The sequence below is a fragment of the Hylobates moloch genome, unplaced genomic scaffold (assembly GCF_009828535.3).
Source record: "Hylobates moloch isolate HMO894 unplaced genomic scaffold, HMol_V3 SCAFFOLD_4, whole genome shotgun sequence".
Lineage (NCBI taxonomy): Eukaryota > Metazoa > Chordata > Mammalia > Primates > Hylobatidae > Hylobates > Hylobates moloch.
In genome coordinates this window covers 63,951,498-63,978,663 of record NW_026652279.1, presented here as the reverse complement: position 1 = coordinate 63,978,663, position 27,166 = coordinate 63,951,498, and the positions used below count along the sequence as shown (strand labels likewise).

Sequence of the window (27,166 nt, the reverse complement as noted above, 5' to 3'; positions counted from 1 at the left end):
TAGAACTGCCTTTGGTGCATCCCATAAGTTTAGTATGTTGTATTTTCATTTTCATTTGTCTGAGGATATTTTTAACTTTCATTTTTAATTTCTTCCTTGATCCATTGGCTGTACAGGAGTGTGATGTTTAATCTCCATATATTTGTGAATTTTCCAGAATTTCTCCTTTATTAATTTCTAGTTTAATTCCATTATGGTCAGAAAATATACTTGATATGATTTCAGCCTTCTTAAATTTATTAAGAATTATTTTGTGCCCTATTATCTATCCTGTAGAATGTTCTGTGTGCACTTGAGAAAAATGTGTATAATGGTGCTGTTGGATGAAATGTTCTGTATATACCTGTTAGGTCCATTTGGGGTAAAGCATTGTTGAAGTCCATTCTTTCTCTACTGATTTCTTGTCTGAATGAACTATCCATCGTTGAAAGTGCAGTATTTAAGTCCCATACTATTACTGTATTATAGTCTATCTCTTCAGATTTATTAATGTTTGCTTTATGTATTTAGGTGCTCCAATGTTAGATGCATGTATATTCTAAATGCTTATCTTTTTAATGAACTGACCCTTTTGTTATTATATAATGACCTGCTTTTTCTCTTTTTCCCAATTTTGACTAAAAGGAGGTCATTCTAATATAACAATTATATAAGCATAATCACTCTCACTCTGTATTGATCTAATCTAATACAAGCGTAATCACTCCCATGATCTATTGGTTACCATCTGCCTCTTATTCCATACCTTTGCTGTTAGTCTATGTGTCTCCCTAAAGCTAAAATAAGATTTTTGGAGGCAAAATATTGTTGCATCTTGTTTTTTAATCTAGACATTCTTTTAACTGTAGACTATAATCTCTTTACATTTAAAATTATTATGGATAGATATGGGCTTACTATAGGCATTTTATTAATTTTTTACTGACTTTTGTAGTTATTTTGTGTCTTTCTTCCAATCTTATGGTCTTTCTTTGTGATTTGTGTATTTTTGTAGTAATATGCTTTGATTCCTTTCTCTTCATATTTTGTATATCTGCCAGAGGTTTTTCCTTATAGTTATCATGAGGCTTACATAAAACATATTATAGTTAAAGTATTCTAATTTAAGCTGAAAATACCTTAACTACAATTGCATACAAAGACTCTATGCTTATATTTCTCCTCCCTCACGCATTTTATGCTATTGATGCAATACTTTATATCTACTTATATTGTGTATGCTAACCCATTGTTTATAGCTATAATTGTTTAAATACATTTGTCTTTTAACTATTATATTAATGAGTGATTTACATAACCCCTTTACAGTTTTAGTATATTCTCAATTTGAGTATATGTTTACCTTTACTAGTAAGCTTTATACGTTCATGTGTTTTTATATTTTACTTATTTTCCCTTTATTTCAACTCAAAGAATTCCCCTAAGCATTTCTTGTAAGGCCAGTCCCATGATGATGGATTTCCTCAGCTTTTGTTTGTTTTAGAATGTCTTGATCTCATTTTTCATTTCTGAAGGACTGTATTGCTGGGTGTAGTATGTTTTGTTAACTTATTTTTTAGCACTTTCAATATGTCATGCCACTCCCTCCTGGCTTGCAAGGTTTCTGTTGAGAAGTCATGTATAGTCCTATGGGATATCATTTTTATGTGATAAGTTTCTTCTCTTGTGCTGCCATAAAGCTTCTTTGTTTTTGGCTTTAATTTGATTATAATGTTAAAATCAGAAACAAATGAGATTTAAGGCAGCAAGAATTTTGAGTTTATCTCTATTGAGTTTATCTTTCTTGGGGTCCTTTGAGGTTCCTGAATCTGTATGTTCATATCCCTCCCAAGATTTGGGATTTTTTCAAACAGTATTTCTTTAAATAAGCTTTCTATCTCTTTGTCTCTCTTCTCCTTTGGATACTCTCATAAATTTTATATTTGTACATTTGATGGTGTCCCATATGTCCCTACACTTTCTTCACTCTTTTTTGATCTTTTTTTAATTCCTCTAATTAGCTAATTTCAAATAATCTTTCTTCAAATTCACAATTTCTAATTTTTTTGCATGATTGCATCAGCTATTCAAACTATTGAGTTTTTCAATTCTGCCATTGTATCCTTCAGCACTAAGATTTCTGTTTGGTTCTTTTCCGCAGTTTCTATATTTTATCAAACTTCTCATTTCATTCATGCATTGTTTTCCTTATTTCTTTTAGTTGTCTGTCTGTATTTGTCGAATTTCTTTGAGCTTCTGGAAGATGAGCATTTTGAATCCTTTTTCCAGTAATTTGCACGTCTCTTTTTTGGTGGGATTGGTTAGTAAATCCTTAGTTATTTTGATGGTGCCATGTTTGATTCCTTCTTTGTTATTCATGTAGGCTTGCATTTCTGTCTGCATTTGAAGGAGCTAACTCCTCTTTCACTCTTTATAGAATAGATTTGACAAATTAAAATTTTCTTCTAATAGGTCTGAAGGTTGATGAGATTACCTCTGGGCTCATGATTGAGTGGCACTGGATGCAGGTCTTGTGCTTTATACTGGGTCTACAGTGGAAACTGCAGTTGGCAGGGTTGTTACCAGAGGCTCTAGTTGGTGTGGGTCCCATTTGGTTTCTAGGCAGACTGAACTGTCTCCAGGACCTTGATCTTTGGGTCTGGATCTGGGATGATGAAGGTCTGCTTCAGGATTCACAGATTGCAGGTCTTTTTCCACATGCAGTGATGGATATGGCTTCCACTGGGTCTCTGGCAGGACTCCCATTGGATAACTAAATGAGTACCTGTCCTGGCCATACTATACAAGTTGGTGGCTGAGATGGGCTTAAACTGAGACATAAGATTCTTTCAGGATATACAACCAAGGCTGAGATCATTAGCCCTATCTCTGGGGTCACAAATAGGTATGTAGACAGTGGTTTTCTGGGTGAGCAAGCCTGCTTTCAGACTGCAGTTTAAAAAGGTGGGGGCCAATTTATAGGGCCATTTAAAGATCCACAATGGGACAGAGGTGAGGGATTCAGCCTGAATGGGCACTGTGGGACATGCCTTCTTGTGAGTGCCCAAGCAGGCCAAGCTTCTCTCAGTGTGAAGACAAAAGGGGTCTGGACCTAAATCCAGTGCCATTTGAGGATCCACTGTGGAACGGAGGTTGGCAAAACCTGTCAGGGAAACAGACAGGCATGTCTTCTGGTGGGATTCCAGCTGGGCAGAATTGCTTCAAGACCACAGCTGGGAGGGACTGAAACCAATCTTCAGGGCTATTTTTAAATCTGCTGTGGAACTGATGTTGGCAAGCCTGACCCAGTGGCAGTGGGGGGTGAGAACCCCAACAGATCCCTATGTGGTCAGGATTGCTCATAGACTGCATCTGAGAGGGGCTAGAGCTGAGATTCAGGGCCCAGTTATGGTCTTCTATGGGATGAAGGCCAGCAAGACTGTCCAAGTGCGTCTCTAGCAGTTCCTTGCATGGTGGAATAACTTCAGGGCTGTGACAGAAGGGCTGGTGCCTAGAAAGGGTCCCTTCAGGATCTCTTATGGGATGGAGGTTGTCAAGCCCATTAGCATTGATGGGCTAGTCATCCTGTGCCACTGGGATTATTCCCAGGCTGCAGCTAAGCAGGGCTACAATCAAGATTCAGGGCCCCTTCAGGACCTGCTGTGGGATGGAGGCTGACAGTCTTTAGTGGCACAGATGGATGAGTCTACTAGCAGTTCTTATTATGGATGGGATTCCTCCCAGGCTATGGAAGAGAGGGGCTAGAGCTGAGATAGGGCCCCTTCATGATCTGCTGTGGGACAGAGGCTGCAAGCCTGTCCTGGTGGTATAGATGAGTGAGTCTCTCTCTAGGTCCCTGTGTGAGAAGTACTAGGCTAGAGTTACAGCTAAAGGGGGCTGGAGCCAAAAGCTATTACAGGATAGCTTTTGGGTTCACAGACAAAACTGATGGCAAGAAGCAGATGGGTCTATCTGTGAAGCACTAATGTGCATGATTCCTCCCAGCCCTTTGGTGGATGCTTTTGGAAGCAGGCTCAAGGACAAACAGAGCTGTAACTAAACCCTTTGGAAAATGGGGTTATTTATGGGTCTGAAGCTGGGTCCACAATTACTGGGTCTGCTACCTAGGTGCAGGTCTGTACTCTCAAAACAATAATCCTAGATGTTGGGCTCCACTGGGGTTTCACAACCTCATACCCCAATCCAAGGGCTCCCACAAATAAATTTTTGATCATGAATGGGTGCAGAATTATTTTTTTTGTGGAGTAATACAACTGGGTGACCACCTATTCTGCCATCTTATCTCATCCCCTAGATATCTGTTTTAATTGCTTCCTCTTTACCCTGTTGGTGAGGGAAGAATTTCATACCTCAAGAGATACCTATGGAGACAGCCAAACACACAGACCCTACATTGGACAGATGAGATTGATGCATATTTATTAATCACATACACTTACAGCCCAGAGGAGGGAGATACCACACACCATGCTGAGCCACATAGGGGTTGCATTTGGGAAAAAAAGTGAACAACCATGAGTATGGGATGCAGGTTTGGTAATATCAAGAGGGCAGGGTACTCATTGATACTCAAGAGGATGTGATTGGCTTGTTTGAATAGCTCCACAGGCTGGCATGGAACTGAAACTTACTTCTCAGTGATGAGGAATAACTTGACCTGATCTATTTGATCAGGCAGGTTCTTTGGCTAGGAAACCTTATTTATAGGAGCAGAGTAGGGAAGAATGTTTCCTGTAGGGCTATGTATGCCCCTTTCAGATGCCCTCAGCTATCACAGAAGCCAATAATATTGGGCCTTAATCTTAGGACTTGCACCATAGTATATTAATGAATCTTAGCTATAGGAAGGGAAGGAAAGATATGAGAATAAAGCTATAATTGGTTTCTTAAAAGTTGCACTCATTTTAGACAAGAGACAGGATTTCTGGTATTTTAGGGTGGCATAGTGACCTTGCCTTTGTCTGTACTTAGACAAAATTATTAAGTGACCCTACTTTGTCTCATTTTATCATGGTCTCAAAGTAGCCTGAAGTTGGTACTATTTCCAATAGGGGAATAAAATAGCATAGCTCTGAAAGCTGGGCCAACTCCCAAATCTCAGAGGCTGCTATTTTGTTTTTCTTTTTGCAGTTAAAAGGGCCCATTGGTGCTGGGAAACTAAATTAGATGGGTTGGTCAAGGAAAATTTTCTGAAAGAGGGATATTGAAGCTCAGCTTTTATCACTAATAAGGAGCCATACACATAGAGAAGAACTGAGGAGAGTAGAGACGGGAGAGGAAGGGAGACAACCTGTGGGAGAGCACTCCTGTCTGAGGGAAACAGCAAGGATGAGCAATGAAACATTTCATCACACCCAAGAGGTGTGAGAAAAACCATAGAGAGCATGGATCTTTGCTTCAGTGCTCTCTAGTGGTTGGATACGGAGGAAGTACCAGAATCTCAGAACATGGGAAGTAAACTTTTGGGAAGCATCAAAGTGATCCTGATACAGTGGTCCTCCAAGACAGATTGTCCCTCACTGCCTGTATCCTTCCCTCACAGATTTAGTTCAATTATATAGACCTTATATGAAAATCCCAATACTAATTGATGCTTTAATATGACCCTGTATAACATACAACAAAATTGCTTGTCCAGGAATGTTTTACCAACATCCAGGGAGATAGATGTGGTTGTTAGCTAGTGCATGTGCTGTCAGTGGCAGAAGATCAATTATCCTATATATAATTTTGTTTTTTCTTTGGAAACTAGACTGTAGTGATTTTTCTAGACCATCTAACATATATTTGAGCAGGGTCTGCATTTCCATTTAATAGGGAAGCACTCCTAGGATATTAGTTTTATCATTCCAACCATCTATTCATGTCCAGTTCATGCATTTGAACACTATTACAATAGTTGGTTTGAAGACAGCATTGCTACCAACTGGGAATTGAATATACCAACACAGGAAAATATTAATGATGATAAACAGCTCAGACAGCAGAGAATAATGGTTACAAGCATGGACTCTGAAGCCAGACAGCCTAGGTTCAAATGACAACACTACCACTTTCTAGTTGTATCCCTGTTAGGTATATTACTTAGCTTACATGCCTCAATTTTCTCGCCAACAAATTGGGATAATACTAGTACCTACCTCAAAGGTTTATTGGGAAGAATAAAATATATAGTAATTTCTTAGACCTGACACAGGATAACACTATGTAAGACCTACCTTTGTAGTGATGATTACAACTATATATTGGAAAAGAAAAAAAAGGTAATTAATACAGTATTCCTATAGTTGATGAGTTAATTATGTACTAACCAGTATATGTAAATGTTCACAGATCTTATTGAGGAATAATTCCTATCACTTACGGTTCTATACAGGGCCTCTCCTCTTCCTACAATGTCAGTCACATAATCAGTTTTTAGCAAAATCTGAAACTATGCATTTAATTTAAAATATTTTTTTCCTTTCTGCCTGATATGTCTGATTCATTCAAGCCTACTGTAGATAACAGTTTTAATATATTCTGTTACTGAGCTTTTTGGACTTTGCCTAAAGAATACACTAAGAGTCTCAGATCTTTAATTGAGGCAACCGTATTTAGTACCACTGAAATAAGTGTGAAAACAGATTGATCATGCAAAGCTGGACATGAAGAAAACACCTGCCTGGTGTTAATAAGATACATGAATTTCAGACAACAGAAAACCAAAGAAAATTACCACTTTGTCTATCTTGGTAAAATACCAACAGAGTTCTCATTATTTTTGTGACATTCAGAAGTTTATTTGAATTTCTATGAAATGTGAACAGAAAAAATCATATGGATTATGGGCTCATGGAGGGTGAGGGTTTTTAAAATATTGCTGAATTTTTATCCATACTATCAGATTTATTAAGACAAAGTAAAAGAAAAAATAAGGAAAAAATATTTGTTTTGTTCTGGATATTCATTAGAACAAACCAGAGTGATGTGAGAATGAATTTCAAGTATCTTAATAGGCCTAGATGTATTGGACATTAGTGTAAACACATGTACCCACTTCTCTTAAGGTTCAGGGCCTCAATAGAAATATGTTGAAAGTTCCTATCAATTGGCACTTTTATGCATAAGAGAAAATCTTTTACTTTCACAAACCTACTTTAGTTGTTTAAGAAAAGGAAAAATCTTAGTAATAATAATACAACAGTCATTAAAGGAATAACTTAGTGCAGATACCATCTTCTGATAATCACCCCTCAGAGTCTTGATTCTAGGCTGTGACATTATCAGAGTTTGCATTGGTCACCGAACAGCTTTGACATGGTATTACCTAAATCATTGCATTATTACAAGCAGAACTGAAAAACTACAACTTCTTGTTTTCAGTGAAGTAAGGAAATTCATCCTCCAACAGGTTGAGAGCATCATTAAGAAAAAAAAAGATTATTCTTGTGTTTGTTGCCAAATTTATGCAAGATTTATAAAACTCCAATATCATATGCACTGAATTTTCAGTGGTTTTTGTTTGCTTGCTTCTTTGCTTGTTTGTTTAACATATACAGAGTAAATTATCTTGTTAGACTGATTTCTATTTCTAATGGACATGTGTACACATAATTTTTTGGAAGCAAAGTTATGCCTTGTTCCCCTCCCACCTTGTTATTTATTTTGCCTAAAAATTCTTAGTACCTACACGAAAAGGTAGTTTTTATTCATGCATAGTCAGCATTTAGTTGACTGTGATAAATTGTCAAAAGAAAAGGATAATTGAAATCTATTGTACTGCAAAATCTAATTCAATATTCTATGCTTAAACTTACATTGTGTCTTACAGTTGGCCATAAGTGCTAATAGACCAACTGAAGATATTTTAATTTTAATTTCTTTCATCCTTCCAAAGATTTTGATAACTTAAAACATTGTATGAATAGTACTTTACAGTTTGTAAGCACTTTGATATAAATTGTCACTTTTGATCTTCCCAATATCCTTATGGGAATGAGAGGTTATAGGATTATGAAAGATTTTATTATTCTCACTTTATATATTAATAAATTGGGAATCAATCATCATGTTCTTAAGGAAATGCAGGTAATCAGCTCTAGAAAAATTAAAAGTCTAGAATTTCGAAGTTTGTTGAATGTATTGCATTGCACTGAGAAAACCCATTACTTTTTATCCACAATAACTCTTCCTGTCTCCTTGCTGCCCTGTGTCCATATCATTCTCTCTACTGTTTCTGGAACTTTGAATGTTTTTCTTCACTTCCCTTACTCCTTTTATGCACCCTGTCTTGAATGTCCCTGCTTCTCTAAATACCTAAATCCTGCTCATCTCTCAAGGTCTAGCATAAGTTTCATCCCCTCCAGGAAGCCTTCCAGCCCCCACTGTTGTTACTTAACAAATATAGCATTTCTGGGAATTTATTAAGTTCTTAAGTGTTTAATTTATGTTCATCTAAATTCTCCTACCAGATTATAAGCACCTGAGAACAGAGACCAAGTCTTATACTTCTTTGAAACTCACAACATTCTAGCACTGGATATAGATATAATAAATGCTTGCTAAATATTTGGTTATTATTTAATTACGCGGTGGAGACAATGCTGGAACATATCTCATCTTCCTTATCTGCATTTCCATCCATGTGGCTTGTAATTTAGCCTGTATAATCACTTACTATGGTAGAGTTCAGTATGGGTTTTTCAATACGTTCATACATCGATTGACCCTAACATTAATTTCTAACTGTCAATGACGCCCAGTCATATGACCTAAGGGATCAAATTAACTACACATGCCTGATGGATTCCCTGAATAGAGTAAACATTTGGGCCATATATCAGCATTGAGAACAGGAACAGGAGACGTTATGCTGTGATTGCATTTCTATAGAATTACATTAGCATTACCCATTCTGCTAGTCATAATTTCTCAGCAGATCAGGGATATCTATCAATAGTATTTCCTGTGATATAGCACATGGAAATGTATTCCATTATTCATTAGAAATGTTGCTGATCAGCATATTATCCTTATAAACTTACTTTTTAAGAAAGAAATGTTTGTGAAACTAACATACTTAAGAGTCATTATGTGAAAAAAGGATGTCACTGTATGACAGTTTGACTCTTCTGAAATGTGTTTGGTTTAATCAAATAACTGCTTTTGTTCATATTTTAAGGTGAATTTGGAGAAGTCTGTAGTGGACGTTTGAAGACACCAGGGAAAAGAGAGATCCCAGTTGCCATTAAAACTTTGAAAGGTGGCCACATGGATCGGCAAAGAAGAGATTTTCTAAGAGAAGCTAGTATCATGGGCCAGTTTGACCATCCAAACATCATTCGCCTAGAAGGTGTTGTCACAAAAAGTAAGTTACTGAGTTTCTTCATTACTTCTTTCACACACCTATCTCAGTTTTTTTTTAAGAAAAGGAAAAATCTTCATGATAATACCACAGATATTAAAGGAATAACTTAGTTTGGATATCAGCACCCCCTCAGAGTTTTGATCCTAGGCTGTGACATTATCAGAGTTTGCATTGGTCACCAAACAGCTTTGACATGGTATTACCTGCAAATCATTCCTAACGTAACTTGAAGTAATGAATCAAGAGTAAAGGGTTATGTGTTTTTGTTTTGTTTTGTTTTGTTTTTTGAAATGTCAATAGTAACAGAACAAACACTTTCAGTGTTTTGGGTCATTAAGGTAAAATATTTCTGTTTAGAAATAAATGTCATATACAAATATAAAATGCTTTACTTGGAGTAAAACTTATAAACAAACATTCTGCATGGAACCTATATAAATGACATTAGAAGTAAGTTATTATAATTTATATAAAATGAAAAAAGTTTACAATTCCTCAAGTAAAAATTCTTCTTTCACAGAAATAATGGAACAAAGTTCATTCCTTTGAAAAGCAATGTTTTCAAAAATCCAAAATTAGCAATATACTCTAAGAAATAGATTGCTATATATTCACTTTCATTTGAATAATGATAGGGCATAAAATATGACAATATTTCTCATTATTCACTAAAAATTATTACATATGAAATCCAATACAGATTTGGCCTTTTAAAAATAACTTCAATCCCTGAGAGAGGCATTTTTCTTTCATAAGAATAACATTTATTTTAAAATCTTTTAAATAAAATTGAAACTTTATGTCATATTTGGAAGCAGGAAAGTATAAAAGCTTACTAAAGAGATGCAATTGACTCTGTGTCTGAAACTCCTAAGTCCTTCTCACAAAGCATTGTCCAACATGCTACCCAAAATGAATAGATTACTGGCAGCTATGAAAGTTTGGAAGACAGAAAAGAATGCTTCTGATGACAGATGTTGCAGTGGACTATTACTTTAGTGGCCTTAATGGGGCCTTTCAGTGTTCATGTCGTTGTATAGTTTTTTCTCATATTGATTCTGGGCTTTTCTATGTAACAAACCTTGGCCAATGGGACATTAGCAAGTGTGATGCAAGTGAAGGCATCTTACATGTTTGTACGTTGGAGCTTGTCCTCTTGCAACACTCTTTCCTGGAACAAGTCTCTATGCCTAATGAAGGCAATCCATAAGATGAGGCCACATGCAGAACTGCAAAGAAGAGAACTGAGGTGATTCAGCCAATATCCACATCTGAACTCCAAGCAGAATGTCAGCACTGAATGCAGCCTTGTGAGTGAACCATCTCAGATGTTACAACTCCACCACCACTGCTATTAGATAGCTGTAGCTGTGGTTGACATCTTGTACAGGAAAGGAACCATGCACCTCCATCCCATCAACCCATAAATCATAAAAGATGATTAAATGGTTGTTGTTTTAAGCCACTAAGTTTCAGATGGTTTGTTGCACAGCAATAGATAACCAAACAGAAGGACCCCAGTTAGACTTCTGCTCCTGCCACTTAAGAATTATGCAGCTATGGGTAAATTATTTAACATCTCTATCCTTTACTTCCATATCTGTAAAATGGGACAGGAATGTTGTAAGAATTAAATTTGTCAATGTTTAATACATTTAGCACCCTTTGTGCATCATTGTAAACTACATTAAATGATATTCTTTATTGGGACTATATGTGCTAGCACTTTATACATATATATTACCATTTCATTCTCACAGCAACCCTAATTGATATCATTATCTACATTTTATGGATGAGAAACGAAGGCCCACGCAGGTTAACTAACCCACATAAGGACCTTTAACCTACAGTATGTGGCATGACTGGTGTTGAAAATGAAGTCTGTCTCACTTTAAAACCAGCCTTTTTTTTTTTTTGCTTTTGCTATATTCCTTTGAATGAGTTTTATACTTTAATTATCTTATTTGAATTGAACAACATTAAATAAATAACAGTCTGAATTAAATAACATAATACTGCCTTTCAAAATAGGAAAAAAAATATTGGGGTAGAGTGGTGTTAATTGCCCCTAAAATATAAAATTTGGAAAAAGCCAGCTATGCCATAATACCTGGTAAAGATTATGACCTAAAAGAGAGAAACAGAGAGACAGAGAGAAGAAATAGATGTTAATTATTTCTTTCGTATTTTCTGACTTCCTTGTTATTAATTTAACATGAACATTTCAAGTTATTCCTTCTGTATTATGTATCTCTGGCAGGCAAAAGATAATTTTCAAGTTGGGTTATGAACCTTTGCAGAGCATTTTAAATCACAATCTAGGCATGATGTTGAGGTCCTCTGATGTGTGTTTATGCATGAAACATGTAGAAATGAGCATCCAAAAATAAATTAAAAGGTTTAAAAAGTGTCATATCTTTATTTTCTTACTTTAATAAATCAAATTATGCCTTTTTCCTATATTCCTATGTGCTTTATTCACATATTCTTATATGTGAATTACACATCTATCCTTTCTCAATCACAGACACACACACACACACACGCACACACACATGAAAAGGAAAAAAAGATGTATATCCCTGTGAAATAGTGGGAATCATTTATCCTACATCAACTAAATATGTTTAATAAGATATTCTGTGGTACTTGCCTGCCAGTTTGAAATAGTTTATTTCACATAAGCATCCAACATAGTGATTGCTTTACAACTCTAAGAATCTCATCTAGAAATGAGACCAGTGACCTCTACTTAGCCACATTTATATGATCTACAAGTCAAGATTTCTGTTCCATTTCTTAAAAAAAGGAAATAAAATAAAAATCTCAAATCTGTTGTAGGAAAACGGATTGAGAAAGCATAGATTCAGTATACTGTTGAGTGGCAATCACCATTATAGCATTGACTTGTTAGAGTGAGCCCCATATAGGGTGGTGTGGAGTTACCAAGGTGGGTTGTAGAGATGGAGAAGGGAATAATCCTCATAAAGATAAATGGGCAGGTTTATATTGTTATCATCTTGACTCAAGTGCTATGGGACTGTTAGAAGAAAGCCAATAAATAAATGAGTGCCTCATTCCCATAAATTCATGGTAATTATTCCAAGATTACCCTTAAGTAGCTAAGAGATAGCTAGCAATTAATGCTCCCAAAGGACTACCCATTGCATAAAAGATAATACTGATGAAGATAAAGATGCAGTATAGCCTTATAAGGGCATGTTTGTAGAGTATCCTGGGATTCTGAGAAATAAATTCATAGACTCTCAGTTGAAAGTAATTCAAAATCTAGATCAAAATCTTCATCAGATTCTTTTACAAATTCTTAACATGCATATTTTTTTATCTCATATAGGATTTGTCTCTGAGAGACAAGTGTTATAAAGTTCTTGGGAATACTTTGGCTCTCTTTCATATTTGGACATTATTTTCAACTTAAAAGTTAAATGATTAAAAGCTGTATTATCCAAAAAAATGTGTTTGATAAGAGTTGAACCTATTTGTTTGATATGCATCACAATTTCATTAACCTGTTAAGATACAAGTGATATAAAAAGAGATTAATTGACCTATAACCATATGCTTAGTACATACTTTTTCTCCAAGAAGCAAATAGAAGCCATAAGTTAGAGGACAGACTTGTAGCCATTAATAGCACAGATTATAGCAATTTGTAACAGATAACATATACACCGGTGTCATTAACTGTATAACCAACAGAGAAAGAGCTATTGTTCTACAAAAAGGCAAGAACTGCGGTTTAATGATGAAGAAATACTGTGCAGTAACCACACTTCAGAATACTGGGCCCTGCAGTTTGAATTTATGATGATGGAAGAACCAAAAGAAGAAAAAATGAAGTGCCTACCTCCCAGCTTAGAAAGCAACAACTAAATTTAGATATGCCAACTGTATCTAAAATAAATCCTAAATCCAGTAAAGAGCAATAGAAACCAATCAGGGTAGCAAACAAATTCCCAAACATAATTTCATTTCATAAAAATACTCCCTAAATATTCAATGAGACAGTATTGAAGTTATAACAGAAAGTGCTGCACTTGCTCAAAACCCGCTTTAATACTCAAGAATATTGTGGGTTCCTTCTGGAGAGGCATGGTGGGTCCACATGAGATCTGGGTAAGAGAGTAGATTCAAGCCAGCCAAATACATTTTAGTACTTGCACAAAAACTGCTTCTCTGGTTCCAGAATTTTGTTCTGCTTGTTAAGTAATAGGCATTCCCCAAAATTTCTGCTACTGTATTACTGTATTAGCTATGACATCTGCTGCTCTACCTGGTTATATTTGGGCCAGTCCCATAACCACTTTGGGCCTTAATTTTCACCACCACACACAAAAAAATGAAAAGTGCAAATTAGACTAGAAAACATTAAAGGTCACATTTACCTTTAATATTTTGTGATTCCATTTTGTTTTTAAGAGAAGAGTCATGAGATGTTGGTGAGGAAAATTTGTGCCAGTGATAACTTATCACTCCACCTCCAACTTTATTATAACTTCAGGTACATATTGATGACCCAATAAGAAAATAGAAAAGTTCAGGAAGAAACAAGCAAAGAATAAAACAGTGCCTTCGATAAAGTTTTCAACTTATAACTTGTAAAGTAGAAAAGTTATAGGTAAAATTTTTCTGTAAGTAAAATCAAGGTTGGGATATGTATAATATACATTGTATGGGGTAAAATATTCTGTATGTCTGATTTTACTGATATACATTAGATTTTTTTTACCCCTGAGGTTCAGCTCCTAGTTAAGGTAGGTTAAGAGTCTATTGGTTTTTGTTCTTCCCCCAAACCCAAGAAACATTTAGTGAGTATGACCAGGTATTAGGCCCTATTGCTGATTAAAACCTAGTGATAGAGAAAAGGAGGATCAGTGCTCTTGAGAAGCTCATTTGTTGGTGCCAGTCCACTGGGAGCAACAAATAAGTGTGTCATTATTTCCCAATATGGTGTGGCGTGTGCTGTTTTGGTTATAATTATTCAATAATTTTTAAATTTATTCATTTAGCAAATATTTATTTAGTGTCCATTTTTTTAGTCACCTTTTGTTTGTTTGTTTGTTTGTTTGTTTGTTTGTTTGAGACAGAGTTTCACTCTGTCACCCAGGTTGGAGTGCAGTGGCACGATCTTGACTCACTGCAACCTCCACCTCCCAGGTTCAAGCGATGATCCTGCCTCAACCTCCCAAGTAGCTGGGATCACAGGGGTACCCCACCAAGTCCAGCTAATTTTTGTATTTTTAGTAGAGACGGGGTTTCACCATGTTGGCCAGGCTAGTCTCGAACTCCCAACCTCAAGTGATCCGCCCACCTCGGCCTCCCAAAGTGCTGGGATTACAGGCATGAGCCACAGCACCTGGCCTCTAGTCACTGTTAATACAGTAATGAAAAAAGACAGAACTAACTGCTAGAGGAGACAAAAAGATATATTAAATATTTAAATGTAACTTTAGGTAAAGAGCAAAAACCTGAATGCAGGGAGGGAGCAAACCATGCCTAGGTGTGATAGAAGAGTATTCTAGAGAGAGGAAACCACTAGTTCCATACTTTTGTTTTAAGAAAGAATTTGGCATGTTAGAGGAGCACCTAATAAGCAAAGTAATAATAGTGTGGATTACATAGTGAAAGGAGAAACTAGGGGCGGACAAAATATAAGGAGGCTAGTGTAGTAATCCAAGTAAAAAATAAGGAGAAAATAGAGTAAAGAAGTCAAGAGAAAAAGAAAGGGATAGATTCTAGATCTGTTTCCTAGGTGAAATTAAGACACTTTAGTGACTGCTTGATTGTAAAGGGGGAATGAGGACGATGGGACAGTTTCAAATGACTACCAAGTGAATGGTTTCCATAAGTAAAAAGATGGAGAGGGAATTCTGGAGAAATAACAGATCTAGAGGGAAAATAATGAATTCTTATTTGGACATGCTAAGTTTTAGGTGTCTGGGACATTTAGTTAAAGACTTCCAGAATGTCCCTGGAGCCTGAGTGGGCTGCAGGTTCAAAATAAGGAGAACTCGATAGATGGCTGATGGTTGGTAGTTGAAATCATAGGGAGGATGAGATTACCCAGAAGATTGAGGAGAACTAGCATTAAGAGGCCGACTGAGGAAGAGAAGTGTATGAAAAAGACAGAGGAGCAACCTGAAAAGCAAAGGACAGGTTTCTAAGAGTGAGAGAGAGGTCAATAGAATAAAATGAGCTGAGAAACCAACTTAGATGGATTGAGAAGTGTCCATTGGATAGGGTAGAGGGCACAGCTCATGAAGCATATCATGGGAGTGGAGGCCAGATGGCAATGGATTTCGAGTGAGATATGTGCACACTGCAATCAGATTCAAAGTTGTTAAAATGCAAATTAGATTGTGTTGATTCCTTAAATTCCAAATGTTCAGCATTTTTCAGTTAATCATTCATCTAAGTAATATTTATGAACTGCCTAGCTACTACATACTGAACACTTTCTTTTTTCTTTTTTTCTTTCTTTCTTTCTTTCTTTTCTTTCTTTCTTTCTTTCTCCTTCCTTCCTTCCTTCCTTCCTTCTTTCTTTCTTTTTTGAGACACAGCCTCCCTCTGTTGCCTAGGCTTGAGTGCAGTGGCAAGATCTGGGCTCACTGCAACCTCTGCCTCCCTGGTTCAAGTGATTCTCCTGCTGCAGCCTCCTGAGTAGCTGGGACTACAGGCACATACCACCATGCCCAGCTAATTTTTGTATTTTTCATAGAGATGGGGTTTCGCTGTGTTGGCCAGATTGGTCTCAAACTCCTGACCTCAAATGACCCACCTGTCTTGGCCACCCGAAATGCCAGGATTACAGGCATGAGCCACCATACCTGCCATTCTGGGCACTTTTCTAAGCATTAGGTGTTCAGTAGTGAATAAGAAAGCCAAAGTGCCTGTCGTCCTGGGTCAGGTCCCTGAGTCTACCTCCTCTGGTTTCATTGTTCACCATTCTTCTTGAATCCTAGATTGCATTCATGATGAATGACAGGGGTGTCTCCAAACTTGCTCCTCATTTCTCCCAGATTTCTCTTCTTTTTCTAAATCTCCAAGGAGCTGGAAGACAATGTCCCAGGCTGATCCTAAATGGGTACAAAAGTAAATAACTCTGATATGAAAAGGATTGTGGTATCTATAACACTCAGCTTCCTTTTAAGACTGGAGTTAGCAGTCTTCCTTTATTTCAATGACGTGAGAAGCAAGATGATTTGCTGAGGTGGACAGCAGGACTGAGGACTGAGATGCTTGTGAATGTTTGAAGTAGCTCCCGTGAAGAATGTGAAAGAAAGCTGACCAGGAAATAGCAGAAAGATTGAGGACATCACTGAGGATTCAGGAACCTGGAGATCATGACAGAAGCTGCTGCCCCCAAAAGCACTGTTATTAATTAGGGAAAGAGTTACAGGATGAAGATGAGAAGAGATTAAATCCAAGGGAAAAGGGAAAACTGGGAGGCAGCAGAAAGAGAAGAAATGGTGATTTTCTGTACTTTCTCTATTCTTCTACCAATCTTAGTACTTTTTGCTGTTGTTCAAAAAATGAATGGTGATTTACTGTGTTTTCTCTCTTCTCCCAACTTTAATACTTTTTGCTGTTGTTCAAGAAAATAAATTTTTCTTGTGCAACTTCTAGAGGCTTGATGGATTCTCAGGACATTTACTGGGAACTATTTGCCATTTGGAATTATAATGTGCACATATTGATAAACAGAAAATGAACTAAGTGTGACTGTAACAGTGACAAGATGACATAGCCTGATGGCCCTGTGTATCATACTCTGTTCAAGCAGGACTAGGGATAATTGGAATCACCGGCTTATTTTCTCTCTTCCAGAGCACACTTCCCTTCTTATAAGAAAAGAACAAACTCTTTCTGTATGCAGGAATAATTTATTGGTTGTCCTTCTAGTGTTTAAATATCTGAGTTTTCTCAAGGTCATTCATTCAAATCACCTCCCTAGAATTACCTCTGACCTATTCCCTAGTTCTGTGGTTTTCTCCTGCCCCTAAACTACGCTACTAATTGTCGGGTAGACGGCACTGTGTAGTAACAGCTGTAAAAAAATCTAGTAACAAGTTTCTCAGTGTGAAGGTATCGTTGTAAACTATAAGAGCCAAAAAGAAAAGAGAATATAAATGCACTTTTATGCATACATAATGTCTCCTTTTATACTGCTAAATAAAATTGAATAAAGCCATCTAAGGATGAAATCTTATTGACTTTCAAAGAATAAAAAATTTCTCCCAAATCATTCATGATGATTTGTGCTAGATAGTGTGATAAATCCAAATTGGGAAGGGCTGTAGATAAACCCATACTACAGGCATGAATTTGCATCCAGGAATTCAGGAGAGTAAGAACCAACCTGCCAGGCTGCAGGATAAGGCAATCAACCATCCCTGAGAAATCTCCACCAAGTTTCTAATGGTCTTATGTAGGGCTGGATAAAAACTGGTAAAAATATTCATCACTGAAAATTTAATAGACCCCCTTTTAATGCAATTTCTAGTTAAAAAAATCCATGAAATTAACAAATGAAAATCTGGTAAGGTCCTCATTTAATCCAATGATGAAATTTTAATGCTAGTTTTGTTGTGGTTGCTGCTGCTGTTGTCAGAATGTGTTACCGTGCCATTTTTCAAATTTTCATTTTGGTATAATTTCAGTCTTACAGAAAAAGTTGTAAAAATATTATAGTTCCTGTATAACCTTCACTAAGTTTCCCTTGTAATTTTAGTGTTTTGCATAACCATCAGATTATTTTCAAAACCAATAAATAAATATTAGTACAGTAGTATTAATTAGGTTGGTGCAAAAGTCATCACGGCTTTGCCATTAAAACTGCAAAGACTTTTGCATCAACCTAATGCTAAACTATAGACTTTCATTCAGGTTTTGTCAGGTTTTTCACTAATGTCCTTTTCACTGCTCCAGGATCCAGTCCAGGATTCCACACTGAATTTTGTTATCACGTCTCATTAGTATTTTCAAATCTGTGACAATTCTTCAACCTTTCCTTGTCTTTTATGACCTTGAAACCTTTCATGTGCACTAATCAGTTATTTTGTAGACTGTCCCTCAGTTTGGGTGTGTCTTGTTTTCTAATGATTAGATTATGGTTATGCATTTTTGGCAGAGACATCACAGAAATTATACACCGTTCTCAGTGCATTGTATCGGGGGCATATGATGCCTACATGCTTTATTCGTGAGGATGTTAGCATGGAACACTTGGTTAAGAGAGTATCTTCTAGATTACTACACTATAAAGTTATCTTTCCCTTTTTATAAAAAAATATATATTTCGGGGAGGGATAATTTAGGCTTTGCAAATATCCTATTTCTTCTCAAACTTTTGTGCATTAATTTTGTCATCCATTCATGATTTTCTTTTGTATTCTAATGTTGATTTTCCTATTTCTCTCTTGCCTTCTGTATTTGTCAATTAGAATTCTTCTCTACAGAAGCGCTGTATTTCAGATTGTTCTATAAATGGAATTATGCAATATGTAGCCTTTGGATTTGGCTTCATTCTCTTAGCAGAATGCATGTGAAATTCATCCATATTTTTTGTTGTTGTGTAATATTCCTTTGTACACTAGCACCCTAGTTGGTTTTTGTATCCAGTGGTTGAAGTACACCTGGGATGTTTCCAGTTTGGGTGATTATTGATAAAACTTGTATAAACAATCATGTACAGGTTTTTATGTAAATATATACAATCATGCACCCCATAACTATTTTATGTCAATGGCAGATTGCATATACGATGGTGAAGCCATCGGATTATAATGGAGCTGGAAAACTCCTATCACCCAGTGACATCCTAGCCATCCTCATATAGTGCAAAGCATTACTCACTTGTTGGTGATGATACTGGCATAAACAAACATACTGCACTGCTAGGCATGTAGAAGTCTAGCATATACAATTATGCACTGTACATAATGCTTGATAATAAATGACTATGTTACTAGTTTGTGTATTAACTAGCTATACATTTTATCATTAATTTCAGAGTGTACTCCTATTTATTAAAAAACGTTTACTATAAAACACTCTGTGGTTTATGCCAGCAGCAGCCTCATGCATCATGTGTTTACTGCCTCTTGTTTACATCGTATTCTCTTGTGCTTGATTTGATCTTGTGTGGTTTTGTTCATCATGGCCCATAAATGTGCAAAGTCCACTGCTAATGTTGCCAGGAAGAGGCTACATTAAGTGATTGACCTGCAAACACTAAAGGTGATTAAAGATGAGAAAATTGGAAAATCACTGATAATTGTTGCTCACCAGTCAGGCATGTCCCATTCCACCATAGCTATGATCTTGAAGAATAAGAACAAAATGTCAGAATCTGTTAAAGGATCTGCTTCATCGAAGGCAGTAAGACTAACAAAACTTGAAGAAGGGCCTATATCAGATGTGAAGAAACTTCTAATGACTCTGGATTGAACACCAGACACAGAAATGTAGCTCTCTCAGCACCCTGATGATCTTGGCCAAAGCAAAAAGTTTGTTTACAATGTTGAAATAAAAGGCTGGTGGGCATGGTGGCACACACTTGTAGTCCCAGCTACTCAGGAGGCTGAGGCAGGAGAATCACTCGAACTCAGGAGGCAGAGGTTGCAGTGAGCTGAGAATCATGCCACTGCACTCCAGGCTGGGTGACAGGGCGAGACTCTGTCTCTAAAATAAATAAAATAAAATAAAATAAAATAAAATATAAAATATAAAATAAAATAATCTGGACCCATCTATGTTGAATTTCCTGCTAGCTCTGGAGGCTTAAAAATTCAATAATCATTATTCATTACATATGTGAAAATGAGAGAGTGGTGAGTCTGTGAGTGTTCATGTAAAAGCAGCTGAAGAATTTTTGAAAACTCTAGATAATCTGATTGTGAAGGAAAATTATTTGCCAAAGCAAATCTCCCGTATGGATGAAACCTCTCTATTCTGGAAACAGATACCAGAAAGGACTTTCATCTGTAGGAGGCCAAGTCAATTCCAGGTTTCAAGGCTTTTAAGGGCAGGATAACAGTCTTGCTGGGGGGAAATGTTGCAGGCTAAACATCAAAACCTTTTATGATCTGTCACAGTGAGAACCCTAAAGCCTTGAGCATATCAGTAAGCACAGACATCCATTTTACTACAGGGACAATAAGAATATGTGGATGACCCAGTTCCGCTTCCAAGATGCCCTCCTGAATTGCTATTCCAGCAAAATGGAGAAATGCTGTGTGGAAAAAAATGTGCCTTTCAAGATGTTGCTTATTGTCGATAATGCTCCTGCACATCCTTTTTTTTTATTTGTGATCTTCATCCCCATATTAAAGTGGTGTCTCTTCCTCCAAACACCAAATCTTTAATCCAACTAATGAATCAAGGAGTTAATAGTTTTTAAGGCCTACGCCCTAAGAAGGATCTTTGTTCAAGCTATTGCAGCAACCAAGGAAAACACTGGGAAGACACTGATGCAATTCTGGAAGAATTAAAACATCTCTGACTGCATCGAGAGCCTTGCTTGAGCTTGGGATGATGTCACCAAGAAGTATATGAATGGTACTAGGAAGAAGACACTCAAGAATAGAGGGGGAAATCCTGTGTGATATTAAGATGGGGTATATTAAGATGGTGAGACCATGATCTGTTGAGGACTGACTTTATTTTATTTTGTTCCCTAGCATATTGCTAAGCACACATTAAGCAGTAAGTACCTATAGATGAAGAAATGTGTCAATAAAAGACAAAAATGAAGGAAAGGAGAGGGAAAGAGTGAAAAGAAAGGAAAGAAATAAGAAAGGAAAGGAAAGAAGGAACCTAATTTTTCAAGGACTTCAAGCTCAATTCTAAATTTTAACACTTTCTAATGTCAGTCACATTTATATAAGATTAGAAGCTCTTCTCATAATTGTGCTTCTCTATACTTTTGCAATTTCTCCTGCCTCTGTGCAGCAATCATATTTCAGCTGTGTTTCTCCTCTGAACTTTTAACTCTCTATATTATAGTTATTTAGGTATATGCCTTTCTACATAGGCCAGAATCAACTTGAAAGTAAGACCACAGCTAATTCATCTTTATATTCCCCCACATTATCCAGTCTGTATCTTATATTTTATGGCATTCAATCCTAGTTGTGAAATGAATACAGAAATATAGCACAGTATTCTGTTTTCTGGGCCTGAGAAGTAAAAGTAGGCACACCTTAGTCCACTTGTGACTGAGATAAAGCAACAGAATGATATAAATTCATTGGCATTTTCATTAGGTTATATCAATCACTGTTGGTATATTTATTCATTTTTCACTCATCACAAATGTCAAACAAAGACATCAGTGATTTTTTTTCTCCTTTCATTTACATGCAATTTCTGTTTTGGCATTCTTAGCCCTGAAAATAATGTATTGACCTTTCTCCTACACATTAACAAGCATGATTCTTTTGAAATAGGTTGTTTTTATTCTGACATAGCTATATATTATATATAACATGCTATTGTATTTAGTATGGCTTTCCATAAATACAATGAGCTATAGCACCTCTGTGACTTTGTCACTATTTTATATACCTAATGGCTGAACTATTCCATTACACTGAAATGATAGTACACAAAAATTCCTTCCATTAGCTACGGTTTCTGTGATTTAATGATTTATTTAATACAGACCATATCTCATTGCAAGAAATTCCAGGACATTCTCTAGGGAATACAGGTCTGGAAAGGAAACACAAAGCTACTGGAGGGACTTGAACAAAGAGAAAGGCTGCTTAAAGAGAAGAAGAATCAAGAGAGAGTATACTGAGATTTCTTAGTTTGTTCCCAAAATGGAGAAACCAGTTATTTCCCTAAAACAGGATATATATTAATATAATTACTTCTTATATGTCCACTAAATAAAGTTGCTAAAACAAAAACAAAAGCTTTCCTCATATTAACTGTAATGTTCCAAATTATTCTTCTTAAATGAAACAATGTTCCTAGGTCATAGAGTTGATTGCTAACAGACTCAGAAAATATTTCACACAAACTACCTCTACGTAGAAAATGTGGAAGACTGTGTTTATCAAATGATGAAAGTTTTAATTATATAACATGTAAATGTACTATTTTTATAAGAGGAAACAAAATAATGCTACTAGTTCTTTGGTATAGTCTCCATATCTTTGCTACAGAAAAAGTCTTAATTGCTAAGGAGGTCCAGCCTTCAGTCTAATTACAGGCATCCACTTCTTTTCCTAATTAAGAAATTGAGAACTAGCCAAGAAAGCAGAAAGGAAACACAGGTTGGCAGGGAAGTTGGCCTGAAGGGAGCAAACCTCTTGCTAAATCAAGTTTGAATCCCACCAATGACTTATAAAGAATCTAGTTCCAAATGTAATGGAATGAGGAGTGTATTTTGTATGTGTTAAAGATATCTCTCTTAAAATAGGCAACATCTCTCTTTTTTAAAAAGGACATATTATTCAGGGACATTATGAGAAAAGCCATGCTGCAGTTTAGAAACTTGATAAGCCAATCATGGAAAGACAAAACAAACCTACTTCAAATGGTAACCTCAGTGGGTAGAATTAAAAAAAGGAATTGCAGTAAATACTAGTTCTGTAATTTCCAAATTTTTTCGATAAAGCACCTCTTCACTGACACAGAAATAATAAAATACAAATATCTAGTTTTAAATTGTGTATACTCTGATTTTGTAAAGTGATAACTTATCAGTTTTTGAAAATGTTTCATAACAATATTTTTCTTCTCTGAATTGAGCCTTGTCTTACAAAACATTGCTCACAATGGTCAGATTAGATACAATTACATGAACTGATTAGAGAACATATTAATGTCTACTTTGTGATTCACTAGTGTCTTGGATTAAAGAAATATTTCCTAGACTAATGCAACTGCCTCCTAATTGCTCATCCTGCTTTCAGTCTTGCCCCTACCACAACCCATTCTTCACTTTTGCAGCCAGATTAATCTTTATACAAAAAGTTTTGCAAACTTCTTAGGAAAAACAACAACAAAAATCCAGTCTTCACTTTGGTGTATGAGATGATCGGTATCCTGCTTACCTTTCAGATGTGATCTCCCCTTCACCCCTGCTAATCCACAGTGCCCCAGACCAGCTCTGTGCCTCGTACAAGCCAGTCTCTCTGTTGCTTTGGGGCTTTCCTGTGTTCTTGTTGACTGCCCTGACCTTCCCTCATGTCTTCACAAGGCTGTCTTTTAAAAACCTACCTAAATCTAAAGTAGCCCTCCTCCCCAACCCCAGATACTACTTATTTTATATGTTTGGGGTAATTTATGAAGAAAAGAGATTTAATTGACTCACAGTTCTGCATCACTGGGGAGACCTCAGGAAACTTACAAACATGGCAGAAAGCTAAGGGTAAGCAAGGCACATTTTATATGGCTGCAGGAGAGAGAGAGAGAGGGAGTGAGGAAGCGCCACACTTTAAAACCATCAGCTCTCATGAGAACTCTTCACTATCAAGAGAACAGCACGGGGGAAACCTCCCCCATGATCCAATCACCTCCCATCAGGTTCCTCCTTCAACGTGTGGGGATTACAATTTACGATGAGATTTGGGTGGGTACACAGAGCCAAACCATATCACATTCTACCCTAATGGATGGGATGCTCTGGTCAGGCTGTCACATTGCTCTCCCTAAGGAAGGAGAGACTGACAAGACTAGCTTGGAATCATCATGTGGCATTTCCCAAAAGGAAAGTAATTGATGTCTACTGTATGGCTTTCACAAAAATCTCTAGAAAAATAATTTGTTTGGTTTTGATAGTTATAATCGTAACTATTCCTGTGTTTGTATGCATAATCTATATATAACAATAATATAAACTATCAGCCTTATTTATGATTCATGAAATAACTAAGAGAATGGGAAAAAAGTCAAATATTTTATGAAAGAAAATACATTATTAACAGCAACAACTTAGTGTAACCATGGTTGGGTTGTTCATTAACTACAATTTAGTTCTTTTTCAATAATTGCTTATAAATGGGGCTATGAAAATGAATGGATTTTTTTTCCTTTTCTTAACTCGTATTTGAACAAAAAAAAGTATAAGAAGTGAAATACATCATAAACCTGCTGTTAAAATTATTATTAAAGGTAAAATCTGATTATCCTTCTGCCATCCAGTTCTATTCCCTAGAGCTAACCCTTGTTAATAATTCAGAGATGGACTTCCTAAATTTTCTATAAAGGTATGTAGACACGTCTATATCTACACTTATATATTGTTTTATGAACAAAAATGGAATCATGCTATGCAAGTTCATTGCAATTTTTTTTAATTTAACAGCTATTTCTTTTAGGTTTGACTATGAGTAACTGAACAACTAGAATCCTGGCCTAAAATAAGAAAGAAACTTGTTTCTTGCTCACATAAAAGTCTAAATGGCAATACAAAGCTTCTTGGTGGGTCCATAATCTGGGGGTGGCCAGGTTCCTTCTATGTCATTTTTCCACTCTTTTCAACATAGAACTTCAAACTCATAGTCCAACATATTGTCATAGTTCTGTCTATCCTGTCCACCCAACCTCCAGCCTCAGGAGGTAGAACCCTGTTTGAAGGTTACATTAAGAACAGTTCTGGGTTGGGGGGAGGGGGGAGGGACAGCATTAGGAGATATACCTAATGCTAAATGACGAGTTAATGGGTGCAGCACACCAACACGGCACATGGATACATATGTAACAAACCTGCACATTGTGCACATGTACCCTAAAACCTAAAGTATAATAATAAAAATTAAAAAATAAAATAAAATAAAATAAAATAAAAAAGAACAGTTCCTGAAAGCTGTGCTTGAGAACAAGTACAAGGGGGGCTGGGAAATGTAGTCTGTATCATGGCGGTCATGTTTTCTGTTTCTTGCTTTTTGTATGTTCTGATGTTTTGACATCTAAGACTTGCTAAACTTGGAGTGACTGCCCCTCCCAGGGCTGCCCAATTCAAGAGATAACAAAGGGCTCACCTGTGAGTGTGCCTTTCAAATGCAAACCACCCAAGCCAAAGCTCATAGATCCCTAACCATCTCCTTTACTGAGCTCTAACACACCAAGCTAATATTACCCTGTCCTAATCACCCCAGGTATAGGAAAACTAGGGCCAGCCCCTATACTCTGAAGCCCACTGAAATTATTCAAATTACCCAACCCTAAACCTACTTAGCCTGCTTACCCTGCTTCACCCATTCCTTCCTGGAAAAAACCACAGGAGAGGATTTTGTCCAAGTTTTCCCCACACTCTCTGCCTTCTGATCAACCCTGGTGCTTCCTCATGTGACTCTTTTGTTTCTAGAGATCTGTGAATATAAAAACTTCCTTCATGACAGTCGTTTTCAAGTATGTATGTGCATTAGACTATTACCATGCTGCTAATAAAGACATACCTGAGACTGGGTAATTTACATAGGAAAGAGGTTTAATTCACAGCTCAGCATGGCTGGAGAGGCCTCAGGAAACTTACAGACATGACAGGAAGGGGAAGCAAACATGTCCTTCTTCACATGGCACAGCAAGGAGAAGTGCAGAGTGAAGCAGTATGGAAAAGTCCATTATAAAACCATCAGATCTTTTAAGAACTCACTCACTATCTTGAGAACAGCATGAGGGTAACTGCCTCCATGATTCAATTACCTCCACCAGGTCCCTCCCAGGACACATGGGGATTATGGGAACTACAGTTCAAAATGAGATTTGGGTGGGGACAGAGCCAAACAATATCAGTGTGTCTTACTATACAGGGTCAAACCAAATCCTGAGTGCATTTTAAAACATTACTAGGTAGTGATCATTGTACAACTTTGTAAATGTACTAAAAATCACAGAACTAAAAATCCTTTAAAACAGTGGAAGTTTATGGTGTGTGAATTTATATCTCAATTAAAAATTTTAAATAAAACAATGATTTCTCTTAAAGTATAAAAATTAAATAATGGATATTGTGGGGTGATAACCTCTGCTAAAACTATGTCATTTTCCAGATTAGTATAGTACATACAAATATTTCTCTTTTATTTTTGTGTCTGCCCTCTATTATATGAGTGAATTATCTTGTACTTAACCTTTCAATCTATCGAAACTATGCTATAATTTATATCCAGATCATATTTTATTATCATAGGATAGATTCACAGAAGTGTAATTCTTGAGTCAAAGAATTTGACATCAATTTGTGATTTCACATCACAAAGGGCATGTGATTTGTTTTTTAAATACTACAAATTACTTTCCAAAGTGTTGTAGTAATTTAGAATTCTTCTGAAGGAATAAGAGTGCCCATTGATTTTACTTAGCTGTATCTGCTGGATATCATTTTAATATTTTCTAACACAATTATTTGTAAAGGCACTTGATTATTGCTTTAATTTTTATAACTTGACTATGTGAGATGCCTGGCATTATTTTATATGTTCATTGGCCATTTTCATCTCTTGTTCTGACAATTGCCTGTTTGTGTCCCTAGCTCTTTATTGGCCTGGGTTATAGAACCTATTATTAACCAGGGACATTAATATTACCCTACCATTTTTATCTGGAAATATATAAGATGGTCTCTTTTATCTTATGGGTTCCCAATATATGTCTAAGAATATGTCTTTTTAATATTAATTGTCACCAGCTTACCATGTATCCCTGAGAATAGAAAACTCACTTTTTCTCCACTTCAGGGTAGTTTTCTTCAGTTATTTCTTTGAACATCACTCCTCCTCATTTTTTTTCTCTCCTGCCAAAACTCACAGAGTGTGCATGCTAGATACCCTGAATCTA

General features: G+C 36.4%; 1 protein-coding gene across 4 annotated transcripts in view; it reads left to right on the top strand.

The window, feature by feature from the left end:
- The window catches only part of EPHA6 (EPH receptor A6), a 960,796-nt gene that overhangs the window by 736,638 nt on the left and 196,992 nt on the right, over window positions 1-27,166 (top strand). For all 4 annotated transcript variants that reach the window (XM_032150357.2, XM_032150356.2, XM_058437624.1 and 1 more), the window contains one exon: window positions 9,164-9,349. In XM_032150357.2, coding sequence (XP_032006248.1) covers window positions 9,164-9,349 — 186 coding nt within the window. The remainder of the gene's footprint in view (window positions 1-9,163; window positions 9,350-27,166) is intronic.